At 40.4% G+C, this 19,030-nt stretch overlaps 1 protein-coding gene across 5 annotated transcripts in view; it reads right to left on the minus strand.

The window, feature by feature from the left end:
* The window catches only part of HDHD2 (haloacid dehalogenase like hydrolase domain containing 2), a 49,500-nt gene that overhangs the window by 6,645 nt on the left and 23,825 nt on the right, over positions 1 to 19,030 (minus strand). For all 5 annotated transcript variants that reach the window (XM_024984193.2, XM_024984192.2, XM_024984194.2 and 2 more), the window contains 3 exons: positions 16,943 to 17,027; positions 4,616 to 4,832; positions 1,052 to 1,115 (listed from right to left, as the gene is read on the minus strand). In XM_024984193.2, the coding sequence (XP_024839961.1) occupies positions 1,052 to 1,115; positions 4,616 to 4,832; positions 16,943 to 17,027 (366 nt within the window). The remainder of the gene's footprint in view (positions 1 to 1,051; positions 1,116 to 4,615; positions 4,833 to 16,942; positions 17,028 to 19,030) is intronic.

Genomic DNA, 19,030 nt, shown 5'->3' on the forward strand with positions numbered 1-19,030 from the left:
TTCTCCAGGGATTTCTGCATCTCCTGCATAGGCAGGCAGATTCTTAACTGCTGGGCCACCAGGGAAGCCCACAGAACCCCTTATCTGCTATTTAACTGATAAGAGTCTGATGCCAATTCTTGGACCGGACCCTGGCTGTCATCCTCAAACACGTGCTATTAGTTCCAAGCTCAGCAGGTACCCTCTGGCAGCAGGTGTGGGGGAGACCTTTTCATTTTACCTGGAAAGGCTGATCAAGTTCTCAGCGCAACAGCACATGCCCACACACAGCTCTCATGCCTTGTCACTCCTTACCTTGAGAGGATTTTATTCATCACACTCCACACTGGAAAATGGCACAGAGCTACAAGGGACCAGTCCAGCCCCATCATCTATAAACAGTCCAAAGAGGTGAAGGGCTCTGACAGAATCTCAGAGTCAGTGTAGAGCTGAGACTGAGACCCAAGACACCTAACTGGTCTGCTGTCCTCATGATACCGTAGTAGCTGTGGCTTCCCCATTAAATTCTTTCTCTTTCCTTAAATTTATTTGAGGGACCACACCCAGTTTACTTAATTTTGGTATAGGAAATTGTTACTAAAACAGTACAGGAAAGGCAAGAAAAAAGTTTTTTTATGTGTGTTTTTAAAACAACATTAACACAAAGTATCACTTAGCTAGTCAGTCCCCAAAGAGGTCAAAGTCATCATTTTATACCTGGTTCAAAAGGAAAGGATATTTTTACAGAGCCCCATGATCAATGGTTTTTTGGTCAGCCAGTGGTTTGTATATCCAGAAAATCATATAAATGCTAACTGTCTTGTGTATGACTATCTCTGAGGAAGTGTGAAAACACCTCTGAACTCTGATCTGAACTTCCTAGCTTTGCACAGTACGGGCCCTCTCACGTCGTCTCTCTTCCCTGCAATCCTAAGCCCACTTTATTTTTGCTTTGTGGTGGAAAGAGAATTAACGTACCCAGTGGGCTTTGCCATTTTATCAAAGACTGTTCTTTAAGAATGGTGTATTTTACCATTCTGTTTCAGAAAAAGCTTGTACAGAAGATACGTACCTGTCTTGACTAAGATGCCCCGCATGCCGGCATTCTGAGCCCCACCAACATCATCTCTGCAGTCCTAGAAAAGTGTGACGAAGCGTTTAGTCCAGTGTCTTCAGTGAGCTCGCCAACAAACCAACCTACCAGTGATTTATTAGGCTGGAATGGCCAACTGCAATCCCATGCTTTTTCTTAAAACGAGAGTGAGGGAGGTATAAAAAAGGATAAACCCAGGTGTGACAGTCTAAGGGAGCATACTAACTGGAAAGGGAAGCATCACGGAGGTAGAGGTAAAAAGCAAGAGTAGCAACCCCAGTAACCAAACATAGAAAGTGCAGTTACAGCGCTGCATGTTTTGCACATGTACATCTATTTCTTTTTTTAAAATATTTTTTATTGTTATTTATTCATTTGCACCAGGTCTTAGTTGCAGCATGTGGGGTTTAGTTCACCGACAAGGGATCAAATCTCGGTCTCTTGCATTGGGAGCACAGAGTCCCAACCACTGGACCACCAGGGAAGGTCCCATCTATCTCCTTTTAAAATAGATCATGGAAAAAAGGAATTTTATCATTTGGCAGCTCTTAAGGCAAATGATCCAACTGCAGGGCAGTGAGTGAACTAGGTTCAGAAGACAGCTCTCATGCTGCCTACGTAAGACATTATCCTTACTTTTCATCCAACTGTCAGTAACAGGAGGAATCAAGTCAGACCGTATACTTAAACAGATTTTGAGATTGTCTTCACACTTAGGAATAACAGACCAGTTTAAAAGGGAAGCTCTTGTTTTCAATTTTTACTCAAGATAGGGGTGAATATACTCAGTTAACTGTGATAAATGCAAGGCAATAAAAATCCAAGAAATGGAAGAAACATCAATAAAATCAATCCTGCCATCTCATGTCTATAAGAATTTATTCAGATCATGCCCAAAGAAAAACTTTTCCGTTAAAATCATTCATGTAATTTAACAACCACCCTTGGAAATGAGTCTCAGAAATTCTCTCAAAATCTTCACTCAAGGTCGAACTTAAAACCTTTTCTGTTGCATCTAAACCTGCCTTGTTGAAGCAGGCAAGATGGGGGAGAGGGAAAGGCTGAAGGAGAGGGGAAAAGTAGACATGGAAAGAGAGGGAAAAGCCACCCTCTCTCAGACAACACCCCTCCAGGCAGCTGAACTCTGCTATCACGTGCCCTTTCCACCTTCCATGCTGTCCCAATAGCAGTGTCTCCAGGGACAAAGAATTCCGGAATCTCCAGGCTAGGGTAACCACTTTCTTGAACACACATTTGCCTAGAAAAGTCAGCTAAAGGCCTGCCAGAGGGAAAAGTTGTTACTGAAAAGACAGTTTTTCAAAGCAGTCCTGAGTTCAGTGACAGCCTACTGGGTTTGGTTCAGGAACCTAGAAGTAGGAGACGGCAGTCAGGAAGATTGCGATCCATGAGCACTCGCACAGTTCAAGACAGCAGGGGATCTACAGTTTCTTCTGGAGGGAGTCCGGCCTCGAGTTCTACTTCCAGCCATGCCACTCATCAGCTCTGGGACATCCGGCATGAGGGCTACCTCTCTGGGCTAAGGTTTCTCAGCTGATAAACTGAGGAGGTTCGGACCAGACAATCCTGATGGTCCCTTCCAGCCTAAGGCATTATTATTTAAAATTGAAATATAATCCTTGCCACCTACTACTGACCACAAGATAGTGTGCTTTCCAGTACTTTTCCCCTCACAGCACAGATAGAAAATAATGTTTTCCCAGTAAGTTCAGTCGCTCAGTCGTTTCCAACTCTTTGTGACCCTACGGATTGCAGCACGCCAGGCTTCCCTGTCCATCACCAACTCCCGGAGCTTACTCAAACGCATGTCCATCGAGTCGGTGATGCCATCCAACCATCGCATCCTCTGTCGTCCCCTTCTCCTCCCGCCTTCAATCTTTCCCAGCATCAGGGTCTTTTCAAATGAATCAGTTCTTTGCATCAGGTGGCCAGAGTATTGGAGCTTCAGCATCAGTCCTTCCAATGAATATTCAGTACTGATCTCCTTTAGGATGGACTGGTTGGATCTCCTTGAAGTCCAAAGGACTCTCAAGAGGCTTCTCCGACACCACAGTTCAAAAGCATCAATTGTTCGGTGTTCAGCTTTCTTTATAGTCCAACTTTGACATCCATACGTGACTCCTGGAAAAATCATAGCTTTGACTAGATGGATCTTTGTTGGCAAAGTAATGTCTCTGCTTTTTAATATGCTGTCTAAGTTTGTCATAGCTTTTCTTCCAAGGAGCAAGCGTCTTTTAATTTCATGGCTGCAGTCACCATCTGCAGTGATTTTGGAGCACAAGAAAATAAAGTCTGACACTGTTTCCACTGTTTCCCCATCTGTTTGCCACAAAGTGATGGGACCGGATACCATGATCTTAGTTTTCTGAATGTTGAGCTTTAAACCAACTTTTTCACTCTCCTCTTTTACTTTCATCAAGAGGCTCTTTAGTTCTTCACTTTCTGCCACAAGGGTGGTGTCATCTGCATATCTGAGGTTATTGATATTTCTCGCAGCAATCTTGATTCTAGCTTCTGCTTCATCCAGCCTGGCATTTTGCATGATGTACTCTGCATGGAAGTTAAATAAGCAGGGTGACAATATACAGCCTTGATGTACTCCTTTTCCCATTTGGGACCAGTGTGTTGTTCCATGTCCGGTTCTAACTGTTGCTTCTTGACCTGCGTACAGATTTCTCAGGACGCAGGTCAGGTGCTCTGGTATTCCCATCTCTTTCAGAATTTTCCACAGTTTGTTGTGATTCACACAGTCAAAGCCTTTGGTGTGGTCAATAAAGCAGATGTTTTTCTGGAACTCTCTTGCTTTTTGGATGATCCAATGGATGTTGGCAATTTGATCTCTGGTTCCTCTGCCTTTTCTAAATCCAGCTTGAACATCTGGACATTCACGGTTCACGTACTGCTGAAGCCTGGCTTGGAGAATTTTGAGCATTACTTTGCTAGTGTGTGAGATGAGTGCAGTTGTGCAGCAGTTTGAACATTCTTTGGTATTGCCTTTCTTACCAGGGTAGACTGACAACGTGCTCACAGCCAAAGGTCACTGGCTAGGGCATCTGGTCACCAGAGCCAGCCCTGCCACTCAAAGGCCTGAGGCAATCGATATCTTTAGCTATCTCTGGCAAATTGGGAAGTTTTTCCATAAAGTATGTACTAGCAAAAAAAAAAAAAAAATCAATAGTGAGAGAATTCTTTAGGTACAGGTGGTCTCTGCATTAAGGAATAGTAAAAAACAAATCTAAGTTATCTTCAAAAGGACATATAAAGCATTTAATTGTCTTGTATCTGATGGTCTTTTGAATTGTATATATCTCATCACACTGTGAAGACTGTCAGAAATAATCAACAGTTCAGTTCTTTAGAATACCAGTGAACAACTACTGGAAAGCCTGCTTTATGGGTGGCCTCTTATTACCACCTGACAAACACCAATAACGGGTCCGCTCGTGTTTCAAAGCACTGCTTTGAAGCTGGCTCCTCCCAGCAGGACAGGTGAGCCCAGGGCGTTTCCTGGGCTCTTCTACTTACATCTCCAATCATAACGGTCTCCTCAGGTTCACAGCCAGTGCCCCGCAATGCCTCCAAAAAGAACGTTTTCTCTGGTTTCCCCACGACCGTGGCTTTGGTATCGGTGGCGTACTCTAAAGCAGTCACAAATGGTCCAGGCCCCAGGGCTAAGCCATCCTTCCTCTTGTAATACCTAGCTTTGTGGATTGCTATCAGAGGTGCTCCATCCAGGAGTAACCTAGAGAGTCAGAAACAATGGAAATTGGCTAAAAGCAATGCTTTTTTATGAGTGGAAAAGAATGTCAGACTTACAAAGTAGTTTTATTCACTCACAGAGACAAATAGTTTCGTATTAACTTTTAATGACTTGCTGTCTTCTAATGAATTTGCTAGGAACTGCTGGGAATTGCACTCAGATACACTGAAGAAAGGTGATGGATTATTAAATTTGGGATTGCTTCAACCTTTTACCTTTAGTGGTTTCAGACGCTTTACCCAAATCATCAGGGAAAGAGAATTAAGAGAAGTAAAGCTAAATAAGGCACTCGAGGGAAGAAGCTTAACTTAATGAGACAAGTTGTTTCAACCTCCCTAATGGTAAGTAGGAGGCTCCTGAGCCTTTTACAGTGGCTCAACTGCTGTGCAGTGACACGTTTAGCCAACTCCTAAAACACCTGGCTGCCTCTTTTCTCTACTCCAAAATGTGAGATTCTAATTCAGAAATTTCATAGAGCATTTTACAAATATTTTCTGCTTGTATCATCCCCTCTTCATTTTACCCTTTGACTGCTTCTGCTGTTACTTTGAAAATCGGGCCGTTTTCACTGAAGGACAAAGCAGTAAGGCTTAAGGGGAAATGTCAAGCCCCTTCCTTTTTCCTGATGTAGGACCAACGGAAAGGGCACGAAGAGTTTTCTTGTTAGAGAACCAAACTGCATATAGGTAAGGATCCTCATTAGTGACTCAGGCATAACATAATAAAAGAAATCCCTCAAACCCCATCAACCCCATCCAAAAATAATCTGCCATCCATCTCAACACTGCAGCCTACATATAGGCACACAGCAAAGAGTCACACAGCTATTATCATCTCATCATATACGGAACATGATAGTCTTCTCAAGCTGCTTTTAACCAATGGAATAAATGATCTCACTAGCTTAATTTACTTTAAGTCATCTACTTAGTTAAAATATTTAGTATGTCCATTGAGGCAGAATTCATCACATCTTACCCTTCACAATTATGAGTAATTAAGCGCTCAACTATGAAACTGCTAAATGATTCTTGTCAGTGGGCATGGAAATGCCTTCCTGTGGGAGATGCAGGATTCAGACATTTATGATTAAATATTTTATTAAGTAAAAACCAATACTGGCCTATTACAGGGTCTTATTGTTAGTTACTACGAACTGCTCACAGCACAGAATGGATCCTTCAAATTTATTCTCTAATATTAATACAAATTTATTTCTTAAGCAGATCTTAAAATCCAACAGTTAGGAAACCTGATAAGGCCACTATGCTGGCCCTAAAGAACCACAGCTGATCGAAAGGAGAGAATAATGAGTGATTTATCTATCTCCCCTCTTGTCATCCTGCCCCCAATCCCATTTATTTGCTACTCTACCACGGAACTGGAATTCTTTATGCAACAGACCTCAAAATTGCTTTTCACTTACACAGCTAAACTAAAAACTCATTTGATTTAGCTTTGTTAATATTTTATTATATATTAACTGGGTATAAGACTTATCAGCTTGATTGATGTGTGTACTTAATTCCCAGGCAGTGCTTTAGTGCCTTCCCTGGAAGGGCTGAAACTGTGGGTTCCTCTGCATTTCTCTAAATGGGAACTGGTTCCACATGGGCCTGGAGAATAGGCATCTCTCAGCGAAGTGGCTCCTGCTTCTGTCATTGTTCTCTGTATAGCAGAAGATTTAGAGCCAAGGCATGTTCAGGATAGATTGAAAGGTAAATTATTTTCTAGGACACAGATTAAAAGTTTTTTTTTTAATAATTAACACTTCCAAAAATATGAGAAAATAGACACCATACAACTTAGAGGTGTTTGTACATTTCCTGCTGCTGCTGCTGCTGCTAAGTCACTTCAGTTGTGTCTGACTCTGTGCGACCCCATAGACGGCAGCCCAACAGGCTCCCCCGTCCCTGGGATTCTCCAGGCAAGAACACTGGAGTGGGTTGCCATTGCCTTCTCCAATGCATGAGAGTGAGAAGCGAAAGTGAAGTCGCTCAGTCGTGTCCGACTCTTAGCGACCCCATGGACTGCAGCCTACCAGGCTCCTCCGTCCATGGGATTTTCCAGGCAAGAGTACTGGAGTGGGGTGCCATTGCCTTCTCCGGTACATTTCCTAGGCAGGGCAATTGATTTCTTTGTTATCAGAAGTAACGTATCAGCAAGAAATCTGAGGATTTCTATCTCTATTTGACTATAAGTCCATTGAGGTACAAGAAACAAGAAAAAAAGGCATCAAGAAGGCCTCAAGCAGAAATCCTTGGCTATAAATTCCATGTAGGCAAAGGGAAAAAAACTATAAAAAAGACCTAGCCAGGGAGCACATTATTGAAAGGGATGGTAAAGAACACCAAGTCCAGCACACCCCGTTTTATAAGATCATCCGGCAATGCCAGCTGAGACCAAGGAGAGCAGGAACCCAGAACTCCAGAAAACCACTTTTCTAGGGAAAAAAAAAAAAAAACAACACAAGATCAACTTTTTACCATTTCTGCTGAAAATGGAACATGTGGAAATGAAATTACATGGCAGCTTAAGCAACTGCCAGAAGCTTCCCACTTGCCCAACATCAAACTACTGAGTCCTTTCCTTCCCACTCCCCAAACGACTCTCCCCCAGTCTTTCTCAACTTAGCAAATTCACCCCATTGCTCAAGCCAGAAACCTAGCAGTCATCCCTGATTTCTTACTTTCCCTCACCCTTCCATATCCCTTTATAAGCACATCCAATAACTTACGAGTCCAAAAGAAAAATAAAAACGTCTCCAGTCTTACTTTCTCTGCTGAACCTCTGCAATAGTCAACTCGTCTTCCTGCTTTCTGCTGTTGCCCTATTATACCAACCCATCGTACAGGCAATAGCAGGAGTTTTAAAAGTACAGGCGAGATCATGTATGTCCTTGCTCAGCTTAAAAACCTTTCAATAACCTCTTACTGCAAAGGGTATAAAAGCCAAAGTCCTCTCTGCAGCCGGTGAGGCCTGGCCTCATCTGGCCACCGTTTACATCTCCATCTCAAGACACCTTCCCTATTGCTGACTACACACCAAGAAGGTCAGACTCCTTCCTGCTTCAGCCCTACACACAGTGTTCCCTCCTCCTGAAGCACTGCCCCATACTTTGCACACAGCTTTCTTCTGCTCACCTGTCAGATCTCAGCTTGAAGTCAGCACACAGAAGCCACCATCGCCAATCTCCCTACAAAGTGGACTTCCTCCTCACAGTTCAGCTCCATCTCATCTTTTTTCCTTTCTATCAACTTTCCAAGAGTCCCTTGGACTGCAAGGAGATCCAACCCGTCCATTCTGAAGGAGATCAGCCCTGGGATTTCTTTGGAAGGAATGATGCTAAAGCTGAAACTCCAGTACTTTGGCCACCTCATGCGAAGAGCTGACTCATTGGAAAAGACTCTGATGCTGGGAGGGATTGGGGGCAGGAGGAGAAGGGGACAACAGAGGATGAGATGGCTGGATGGCATCACCGACTCGGACATGAGTCTCAGTGAACTCCGGGAGTTGGTGATGGACAGGGAGGCCTGGTGTGCTGCGATTCATGGGGTCGCAAAGAGTCGGACACAACTGAGTGACTGATCTGATCTGATCTGATCTGATCCGATCAACTTTCCATAGTTTATAATTCTTACTCAGCTGTGTGTGGTTTGTCTTCCTCGCTACCATATAGTCTCCACTATGCCCATCAGTCTTGCTCATCACTGTATTTCTTACTTCAAAAAAAAAAAAAAAAAATCCAAAGCGAAATAAAAAACAAGCCATGGGGTACTTCCTTGGGGGCTCAGTGGTAAGGAATCCACCTGCCAATGCAGGAGATGTGAGTTCGATCCCTGGGCTGGGAGGATCCCACATGTCACAGAGCAACTAAGCCCAAAGGCCACAACTACTGAGTCTGGGCTCTAGAGTCCAGCAACCGCAACTACCGAGCACACACACCACAGCTACTGAAGCCCACGCGCTCTCGAGCCTGTGCACTACAACAAGAGAAGCCACCATGATAAAAAGCCCGCACAGCTAGAAAGTAGCTCCCACTGGCCCCAACTAGAAAAGCGCCCACGCAAAGCAAAGAAGACCTAGCACAGCCGAAAAATTAAATAAATAAATAAAATTATATTAAAAAAAGCCCAAACAAACTCTGGGACCTTTCACTAGACACTTACTGAACAAATTCATTAATGGATGAAGCACTATATGCCTCAGTATCCTGATCCTGATCTATAACATGTAGAATAATGCTTACCTTTTTGGGGAATAAAGATGATATATGCAAACTTTTTCATAATATTTGACAGTAATGATAATTATTTTTATTCATAAATATGGGAAGGGTAGTGTCTGTGCTACTTAAAATAGGTAACAGCAAATCACTTCACATTTGTGGGTCTCAGTTTCTTATCAAATGAAGGAACTGAATCAGATTAGGTCTTGCAGCCTCAACACTGACATTTTTTACTGAAAAATGCTTTATTGTGAGAGGAGGCTGTCTTATCCCTGTTGGATGTGTGGCAGCATCTATGGCCGCTACCCACTAGATGTACTCTTTTCCCCCAGTTGTGACAACCAACAATGTCTCCAAACAATGGCAAATGTCCCCCTGGGAGCAAAAATGTCCAGAGTTGAGAACAACAACTAGATGATGCCCAAATCTTCACCTTCATGGACTTCCCTGGTAGTCCAGTGGTTACAAGTCTGCCTGCCAACGCAGGGGACATGGGTTTGATCCCTGGTCTGGGAAGACTCCGCCTGCGGTGGGGCAGCTAAGCCTGTGCCCAACTACAGAGCCCGTTCCCTGGAGCCCATGCTCTGCAACGAGAGAAACCACGGCAATGAGAAGCCTGCGCACCACAGCCTGAAAGCATCCCCACTTGCCACAACCAGAGAAGCCAGCATGCAGCATCAAAGACCCCGCACACACCTCTCAAAAAAACCAGAACAACAACAAAAAACCTTGACATTCAATACAATTAAAACGAACACCAATCAATCTAACAACACAAACTACTAAAAGTTCAAATCAAAACAACAGCAAATCATTAAATATATCATGAGAGAATCCCATCAACACTTAATTGAAACCCCCAGAATATCTCCAGTGTCATATTAACACAGCAATTTTCTCACTTATAGTAGGCTACCCACTATCACCACTTCTGTTTGGTATTGTAGTTGGGGTCCCAGAGAGTATAATAAAGAAAAACAAATGAAAATACAAAGACTGGTAGGGGAGAAGTAAAATTGTCATTATTTGTGGTTGACACAATTATCTATGTAGAAAATTCAATTCAAAAGATTTTACAAATAAATTATTAGAATTAGCAAGTGAATGTAAGAAGGTCAATGAATAAACACAAGGTTAACATACAAAATCTCAATCATATTTCTCCATATTAGCAATGAACAATTAAAAACAAAATTAACAAAATACTACTTACAATCACATCAAACAGGAAATAGAAAGATTAACTTAACAAAATAACTAACCCATACTCTAGAAAATGTACTCTAGAAAAAAAAAAAAAACCCATACTGCTGAAAAATGTAAAAATAAAATCTAAATAAATGGAGATATATTCCATTTTCATACACTGGCAGCACACTATTATTCAGTAAGTTCTACCCAAATCTGTAGATTTAATAATGAAGGACCAATCAAACTCCTAGTGAGCCTTTTTGGTAGAAACAGACAAGTTGATTCCAAAATTCACATGGAAAGGATGTAGAATCTTAAAAAGGACTGAGTTAAAGAATGTATACTACCAGACATTAAGATTTATTATAAAGCTGTAGTATCCAAGACAGTGTGGAACTGCACAAATGTGAAACAGAGCCACACTTACATAGTCACTTGATTTATGTCAAAGCACTAAAATGTCACTGCAATTCTGTGAGGCTCTTGAAAGAATGGATCTGACGCAGTAAATGTTACAGAAACAACAGGATATCTGTAAAGAAAAAAGTGAAATTTACTTCACACAATTCATAAAAATCCATTCAAAACAAGCCCTAGACCTAACTGCTAACGGTAGAACAATAAAGCTTGCAGAAGAAAACATACGGAGAGTATCTTCATGACCCTGAGGTGGGTTAAGCACAACAGAAGAAAATACCGACAAATTAGACTCCATCAAAATTAAAAATGTCCTGTTCTCATACAATTAAGAGAATGCAAACCACCGACAGAAATAAGATATCTGTAGGACATATATCCAACCAAAGACTTGTATACACAACACACACAGGACTTCAACAAACCTCTAAGAAAACTACAAGCTTCAGAAAGGAGAAAACATTTGAATGGGGAGATCACAAAACAAGTTACCCAATGGCCAGTAAGTATGTGAAAAGGCTTCAGCAACATTACTCACTAGGGAAATACAAATTAAAACCCAGTAAGATACCACTATACACACCAGAAAGAATAGCCATAGTGACACAAACTAAGGAGAGACTGGTGGAACTCTGGTTCATAGCTAGTGGGAACGTATGACTCCATAAAATCACTGTGTAAAATTACTTAGCAATATTGACTAAAGCTAAGCAGGCACTTATCTATTATCCAGTAATTTCCCAGATAAAGACCCCAAAGAAATAAATGGGTATGTCCCCAAAAAACATGTAGACGAATGTTCATAGAAGCTTTCTTAAGAGCCAAAAATGGAAAAATCCAAATGTCCGTTATTGATCGAATAAATTGTGGAATTGCCATACAACAGACTACAATACCACAAGAAAAATAAAGAACAAACAAAACAAAAACACAGTACTGCTACATGCAACAGCCTGGATAAATCTGAAAAGCAGACCAAAATAAAAAAAATGCTACAACTGTATGATTTCAATCATATGAAGATTGAAAACTTGCAATATTGACAGAAGTCAGAGTAACGGTTTCCCTGAGGACGGTGTGGTACTGACTAGCATAGAGAACCTTTTAGGGTGCTGGAAATGTTTTGTATCTTCATCAGAGTGGGGGTTATGCTGCTGTATCTATGTGTCAATTTTTACTGAGTTGTACACTGACAATCTGTATAATTTACTGTATAGATTATACATCAAATTTTAAAAGATCAGTAATACTGTATTTATGTAGTTTACTCACCTAAACCTTTCGCTTACGAGTGGCAAGAGTTGCCTTGATCATAAAAGAATCTCCCAGTTAATTAAAAAATGAGTAGTAACTGACATTAAACTCAATTCGGTATTCTGTGATCTTCAAATTGGCATATAAAGTTGTTCTTCTGCATGTACTAATGGAACGCTTTAAATAACTCAAGTTCTTAAGTCTTCAACAATTTCTTATCTCCGGAGTGTTTTATTTTTATAGTCTGGACTTTAATTAAAAAGACTGCATAGCAGTCAGCTCTTTCAAAATGGAAAAAGCCCAAAGAAATATTTCTAATTTAAGCCCTGCTGCCACACTGTTCTAGAATTCCTTATGCCAGGGCTCTCAGAAAAGATTCAGGAGTTGTGGTACAAAGGCAGCAGAAACTGGTTTCTGTTGAGTTTTTTCCCCTCCCCTTCTCCTCCTCCCTTTCTAAGGAACTGAATATATTAAATATAAACCTTTTTATTTTTCTTAATGAGAAGGGGAAAGGAAAGCAATCCAACATTCAACAGAAACCATTTATGGGGATAAGAATTTCTTCCCAAAACACAGGAGAAACTGGTTTCTGCATACCTCTAAGACTTCAGAAGGATTCTCATACCTTGTAACAATTATAGGAAAGAAGTCATTAACAAAGTGTTCAAAACATAAAACTTTTTTTTTAAGCAGCCTTCATCTCTGCATTTAAATATGAAAGCTATGATGTCACTTTAGTTGTAACAACATTTTAATAAGCTCCTAGAGAAGCCGGAGAACAGCTGCTCTTAATTTAGAAAATATTTTTTTCTGTGAACTTTTCTTAGGTTAAGCAATTCCATGTAGTTTTTTCCCAAAATTCCTGGGATCTCACAACTATACTTCTGAGAAAACATGTTAGGCAAACATAACCATTGCTTAACAAACATGTTCAGAAGTTTTTTTTAAAATTTAACTCATAAAACCTGGAAATAACCAACAATCAGAAATGCACGACACTTTTTAAAGTGGAAAATGCTCTGGGAATCAAGTATGTTTTAGAAGAATATTTAAGCATATAGAAAAACTTAAAAGGCAAGTAACCACACAGCATATATACATTCTCAGTTTTGGCTATATATATGTTCCTGGAAACAAACTAGTCGTATGTTAAAATATTAATTGTCGATCAAACTAGTCATATGTTAAAATATTAATTGTCGATCTCTTAGGTGGAGAATCATGGGTAATTCTGTTTATTCACATTTCTTTTTTGAGCATTTCAAAATTTCCACAATGATGTATTACTTATTTTTGGGCTTGTTAATGCTAAGTTCATTTAGATTAAGTGATCTGCTTACCCAGGTAGCATTTCTCCTAATAGATAACATCAAATTTAATTAAAATTGGTCCATTACTAAAATGCTCAAGCTTTTTTCCCCTAATACATCAGAAGATAAAAAAAGACCTTCCTACAAGGTGGTATAAGACAACTGAGAAAATGAATGAACTAGACCTACAGGTATTCATATTGATGAATTATACATTGTTTCTAGAGAAGAAAGCAAACTGATGAATATATAAAGTATAAAACATGCAAGATAATATTATATATTGTCCAGAAATACTTATGTATGTGTTACAAGTATAAAGAAATGCAATAATAAACACAAAATTCACAATCCGGATTACTTTTGGGCTTTGGCTAACAAAATTGAGGAGGGATACATATGGGATAGCAAACATGTTGATAACTTATATTTCTTAAATTGGTTGATAGACATATGGGTATTTATTATATTATACTTTATACCTTTTCAGTTCAGTTCAGTCACTCAGTCGTGTCTGACTCTTTGCGACCCCATGAATCGCAGCACTCCAGGCCTCCCTGTCCATCACCAACTCTCGGAGTTCACCCAGATTCACGTCCATCTAGTCAATAATGCCATCCAGCCATCTTATCCTCTGTCGTCCCCTTCTCCTCCTGCCCCCAGTCCCTCCCAGCATCAGGGTATTTTCCAATGAGTCAACTCTTTGCATGAGGTGGCCAAAGTATTGGAGTTTCAGCCTCAGCATTAGTCCTTCCAATGAACACCCAGGACTGGTCTCCTTTAGAATGGACTGGTTGGATATCTTTGCAGTCCAAGGGACTCTCAAGAGTCTTTTCCAACGCCACATTCAAAAGCATCAATTCTTTGGTGCTCAGTTTTCTTCACAGTCCAACTCTCACATCCATACATGACCACAGGAAAAACCATAGCCTTGACTAGACGGACCTTTGTTGGCAAAGTAATATCTCTGCTTTTTAATATGCTATCTAGGTTGGTTATAACTTTCCTTCCAAGGAGTAAGCGTCTTTTAATTTCATGGCTGTATACCTTTTAGTACTAGGCAAAAGGAAAAAAGACATCAGTGGCTCTTAGGATTTGAATGTCTCATAGACTCCAAACCCAAATCACCTCTATTCCCTACTGGTGGTTCCTATCCTTCCCTAAAATCAATCCTTTAAAATTCAGTGCTCTCAATTTTATTCAGACATTTTAGACATATTTGTGTAACATGGAAGGCTGATGTATTTGCCTATGGGTAATATGCCTCTAAAGCTAGTATTCAATGCAACAGGATTTAAAATCCAATGTATATTCTCATTATAAACCTGAATAGTAATTTAACTAATTGGTGGTTCATCTGAGATGTCTATATTTGCCACTCACAATCCAAACAGCTGTAGTCATTGGTTGGAAGGCATAGTCTCTGTGGAGACATCAATATGCAAAGAAGGGCAAGACCTACAATCCTTCTGTTAACTTTCCAACCAGCTGTTAAGTGCATTTGTGAAATTAGAGTTGACTTATAAGTGCACTATAATGCTTTAAAATGTAGTGTTTAAAAAAATCAATATGGTTAGGGAAGTGTACTAATTAAGACAGCATCCGAGCAATTACAAAGTCAGTATTATGTCAACATACATTTTTATTACCCTGAGTCTAGTATTTATCTAAGACAGAGACCTCCCAACTTCCTATTAAATATGTCCTTCCCAAATTACCAGCTAAAATCAATCAATACCTTTTCCTTGAATTCTGTGGTTCAAGAACTGAATAAAATGTAGTAGGGGGTAAACTCGGAAGGAAGAAATAATAGCAGATTCTCCATTTCAAATGAAAACTGCTTTTGGTATAGTTTACAAACCTTACTTAAGGAGCAGGTGAGATAATCCCCTTGTACCTCTATCCCCAAAGAAGCTAGAACAGAAAACTGAAGTAGGTGAAGGAAAGAAATTTTAATACTCAAGTTATCTGGCATAGTAGTGGATCTCTGGGAAATAATGTCTGAGCAATTATAAAAGTGAATTTGTTTTTATTTAAATGAAGGCTTGACTATCACAGACACTGAGAGTCACAGACAAAAGTGCATTCAGTAGTGTTATTTCCGGCCACACAGACTGTACATGAGGACAGCCATCTTCAAGATCAAATAATGTGCCCAGATGTGTGAACCTTGTAACAAGTTTTAACATTCTGATTCTAGGACATATATTTACATCAAGAAGTGAATTCTACATCAAGTATAAGTTAGAGTGATTCTTGAACACCTTTGCACTGGTAAGAAAATGATGTTAAATTCCAAAAATTTACTAAGCTGTTAAAGAAATCTTTTTTAAGTTAAAGTACATCTATGCAATGTGTAGGACTACTTAACTTGTCATAAATTTAAAGGCAAATCACACTGCTTAATATCCAACAAGTAAAAGGCAAGATAAAAAATGAAAAGTTTATAAAAATGAAAAATCCAAGGGGAAAAATTAAATCAGTCTCACTCTAGAGCAGATTTGCAAATAAATTTTGATTCAATTTATTTTAGGAAGTAGAACCAGTATGCAGCTTGCCTTTTGGAAACAGCAGTGAGAAGGTCCTACAGGTAAAACACACACACGCAAGAGAAGATTTATAACATTTTACCTGGTTCTCCAATTTCTACCAACAGCCACTGGAACACCTCCACTTAGAGGCCCACAGTTCAAAGGACCTCACCCTAAACGCATCACCTCCTGAGCCCACACAGAACACATTCTCCATTACACACACTTAGACATCTCGATGTCCTCCCTGACTCACTGTTCTACTTCACCCCTGACCCAACTGTCCATCAAGTCGTGTTGACACTACCAGAACTTAATTTTCTTCTTCCCTACTGCCCCAAATCCCAGATCATCCAACCATTATCACTCATCAAATACTTTCTTTGAAAGTATGGTCAAACCTGACAACTTTTTTTGGTAGCCTGGATTCTCACTGGAGGGAGAATCACATTTACTATTATGGGTGAGTCAGCCTGGATATTATTTTCCTTCAGAGATCACAGTTAGTGAAGAGTCACAGGAGTGACAATAAGAGATAAAACTCTGAGCTTAAGAGCTGCAATTTGACTGTGAATTTCTGCCCCAGAATATTGATCCTATAAACCAGAAAAACCGCAGTGATAACTGCGTTTTAACATATTGATAATTAAAAAAAAACCTAAGACAGTAATAAATATTATTTAACATTGATCTTGAAGTGATCTTTAAGATATTTGTTCTCATGTACAATCTAGGTGGCCGAAAGTAAAACATGTATAACCTTACATGACAAAGACTTGAGAAGAAGGGGGTCTTGCCTGGTGGCTCAGTTGTAAAGAATTTGTCTTCCAATGCAGGAGACACAGGTTCGATCTGTGACGGGGAAGATCCCACATGCCTCAGAGCAACTAAGCCCGTGCACCAGAGCCCAGGAGCCCCAACTACTGAAGTCCACATGCCACAGAGCCTGTGCTCCACGAGAGAAGCACCTCAATGAGAAGCCCTCTCACCAGAACCAGAGGGTAGCCCCTGCTCACCACAACTAGAGAAAGCTCACACAGCAATGAAGACCCAGCACAGCCAAAAATAAATAAATATATGAATAAAATTATTTAAAGAAAAGAAAAAGAAGAGAAGAAGTGAGTATATGATCACATGAAAAATAAATAGCTAAAGACTCACCGGAAGGCTTGATTTAGAATTTGATAATGAAAATGTTCTGGTGCCAGTCCTATGACCACAGCATTAGGATCGCTTGTCTGTATTCCTGAAAATGTGAAGAAAAAATTACTGAAAAATGCAATTAACAGTAATGTCACAGTTTATAATAAAGCAGTTTTAGGCAACCAAGTCCGAATTTTTGTTGTAGCAATAATCTGAAGTTTAAGAGATTATCCTGCCCAGTATACTTTGGAAGTATGAGCTATACTTAAAAGAAAAAAAAAGATCTCCTAGTAGTTTTGTATATTACTTTTGCAGTCTTACAGCTATTGAGTAACTAGAAGATCTGAACTAAAACTTGTAACCTGATGTTCTCAAACAAGTAACAATTTGTAACTTCAAAAAGCTTTACTCATTAAAATCATCAAGAACAGCCACAGTTCTCTATGAGCTATCAGATCAATAGCAACTGATGAGGGACTGGAAAGCTAAGAGGCAAAGAAAATTAGACTTTCTGAGCCACATAGCTGAGGCACACACAGTCGTGATAAACACAGGATGCACTGTAGATCCTACAGCTTTCTACACGACACCTAATCCACATTTAGTTCCACAAATATCCTTCTATAATGAAAACATCTTTTAAGGCCTTGGTACCTGATGACAAGACCTTAGATACAAGAACCAAACGAGGGTATTCACCATCACAGTTATTAAAACTCTGATTGAAGGGTCTGTGCATTATTCATATGCCGATTCCTATTTGCCTCTCTTATTGCCTGCCTTTAAGCATTCTCATTATCAAGTCTACCAAAATGTGAGGAGAAGTAGTAGAAAGAGCAGATAGTCAAGATTTTCAATTCCCTCCTAACTGGCAGCCACGAGTACTGAGTAATTGGTTACAGCTTGTTGAAGGGTGAAAATAAAATCAATGGCTATAGTGAAAAGCTGAAGTTTTTGTATAGTTTTTATTTTCTCCATCTACCACTAGCTAAGATATTCAATATTAGCCAAGATATTTCCATTCCCTTCAAAAACCCATCGACTCTGGGTATTTCCATGTTGCAAGTTCAGTCTTACACTAAATAACAAAGATTTCTTCCAGACCAGGGATTCTGCTTAGATGTGCCAACTCTAGCTCACTGCTGCACAACCAGAATCTTTCTTCAAATAAAGTAAAAGGTCTGGATAAAAGACTGTTTTGCAGTACTTCAGCTGGCCCAGAAACATAAATATACTAATTACAGAGTGTATGTGTCATTATTTTTGGCAGCCCAGTTTCTGAATATCATTTTCATAGCCGGGGAATCCACTAGCTCATAAGGCTTGGTGAGGAGCAGATCTCACCCTCTCTTGAAAACACTGCCTACTTGTATTTCCAGCCTCTCTGCAGCTATGGGTACTGGCTTGAGACAGAGGTTCTGCCAATCAAAAGCGCCCACCCCAGGCTCTTCAGTGGAAGCTAGGAACGTAAAGCAACTGGGAGAATGCCACTGGAAATTCTGAGGCAGGAGGGCAAACTGGAACTTCCAGTCTCCAGTGCCGCTGGGGTCAACAAGCCAGCTGCAGAGGGCAGTGTGCAGAGGCACACTGGGGACACCCAATCAGCTCTGCACGCGAGGGGCTGCATACTGCTCCTGGGGCACAACCCCGGAGGCCTACCCCAGCCCCCACTGGGTGGTTAGTTCTACAGGCCACCCAAACAGTCTTTTTTGTTGTTGCAGACACATAAATGATGTTAAAAAATGGAAAGACTAGCTCATAATGAGTCCTGATGTATCTATCACCCAGCTTTAGCAGTCACCAACATTTTGCCTTTTCATACTGTTCATGGGGTTCTCAAGGCAAGAATACTGAAGTGGTTTGCCATTCCCTTCTCCAGTGGACCACATTCTGTCAGACCTCTCCACCATGACCCGCCCGTCTTGGGTGGCCCCACAGGGCATGGCTAAGTTTCACTGAGTTAGACAAGGCTGTGGTCCTAGTGTGATTAGATTGACTAGTTTTCTGTGATTATGGTTTCAGTGTGTCTGCCCTCTGATGTGGAGAAGGCAATGGCACCCCACTCCAGTACTCTTGCCTGGAAAATTCCATGGATGGAGGGGCCTG

This window comes from Bos taurus, chromosome 24 (assembly GCF_002263795.3).
Source record: "Bos taurus isolate L1 Dominette 01449 registration number 42190680 breed Hereford chromosome 24, ARS-UCD2.0, whole genome shotgun sequence".
Taxonomy (NCBI): Eukaryota; Metazoa; Chordata; class Mammalia; order Artiodactyla; family Bovidae; genus Bos; species Bos taurus.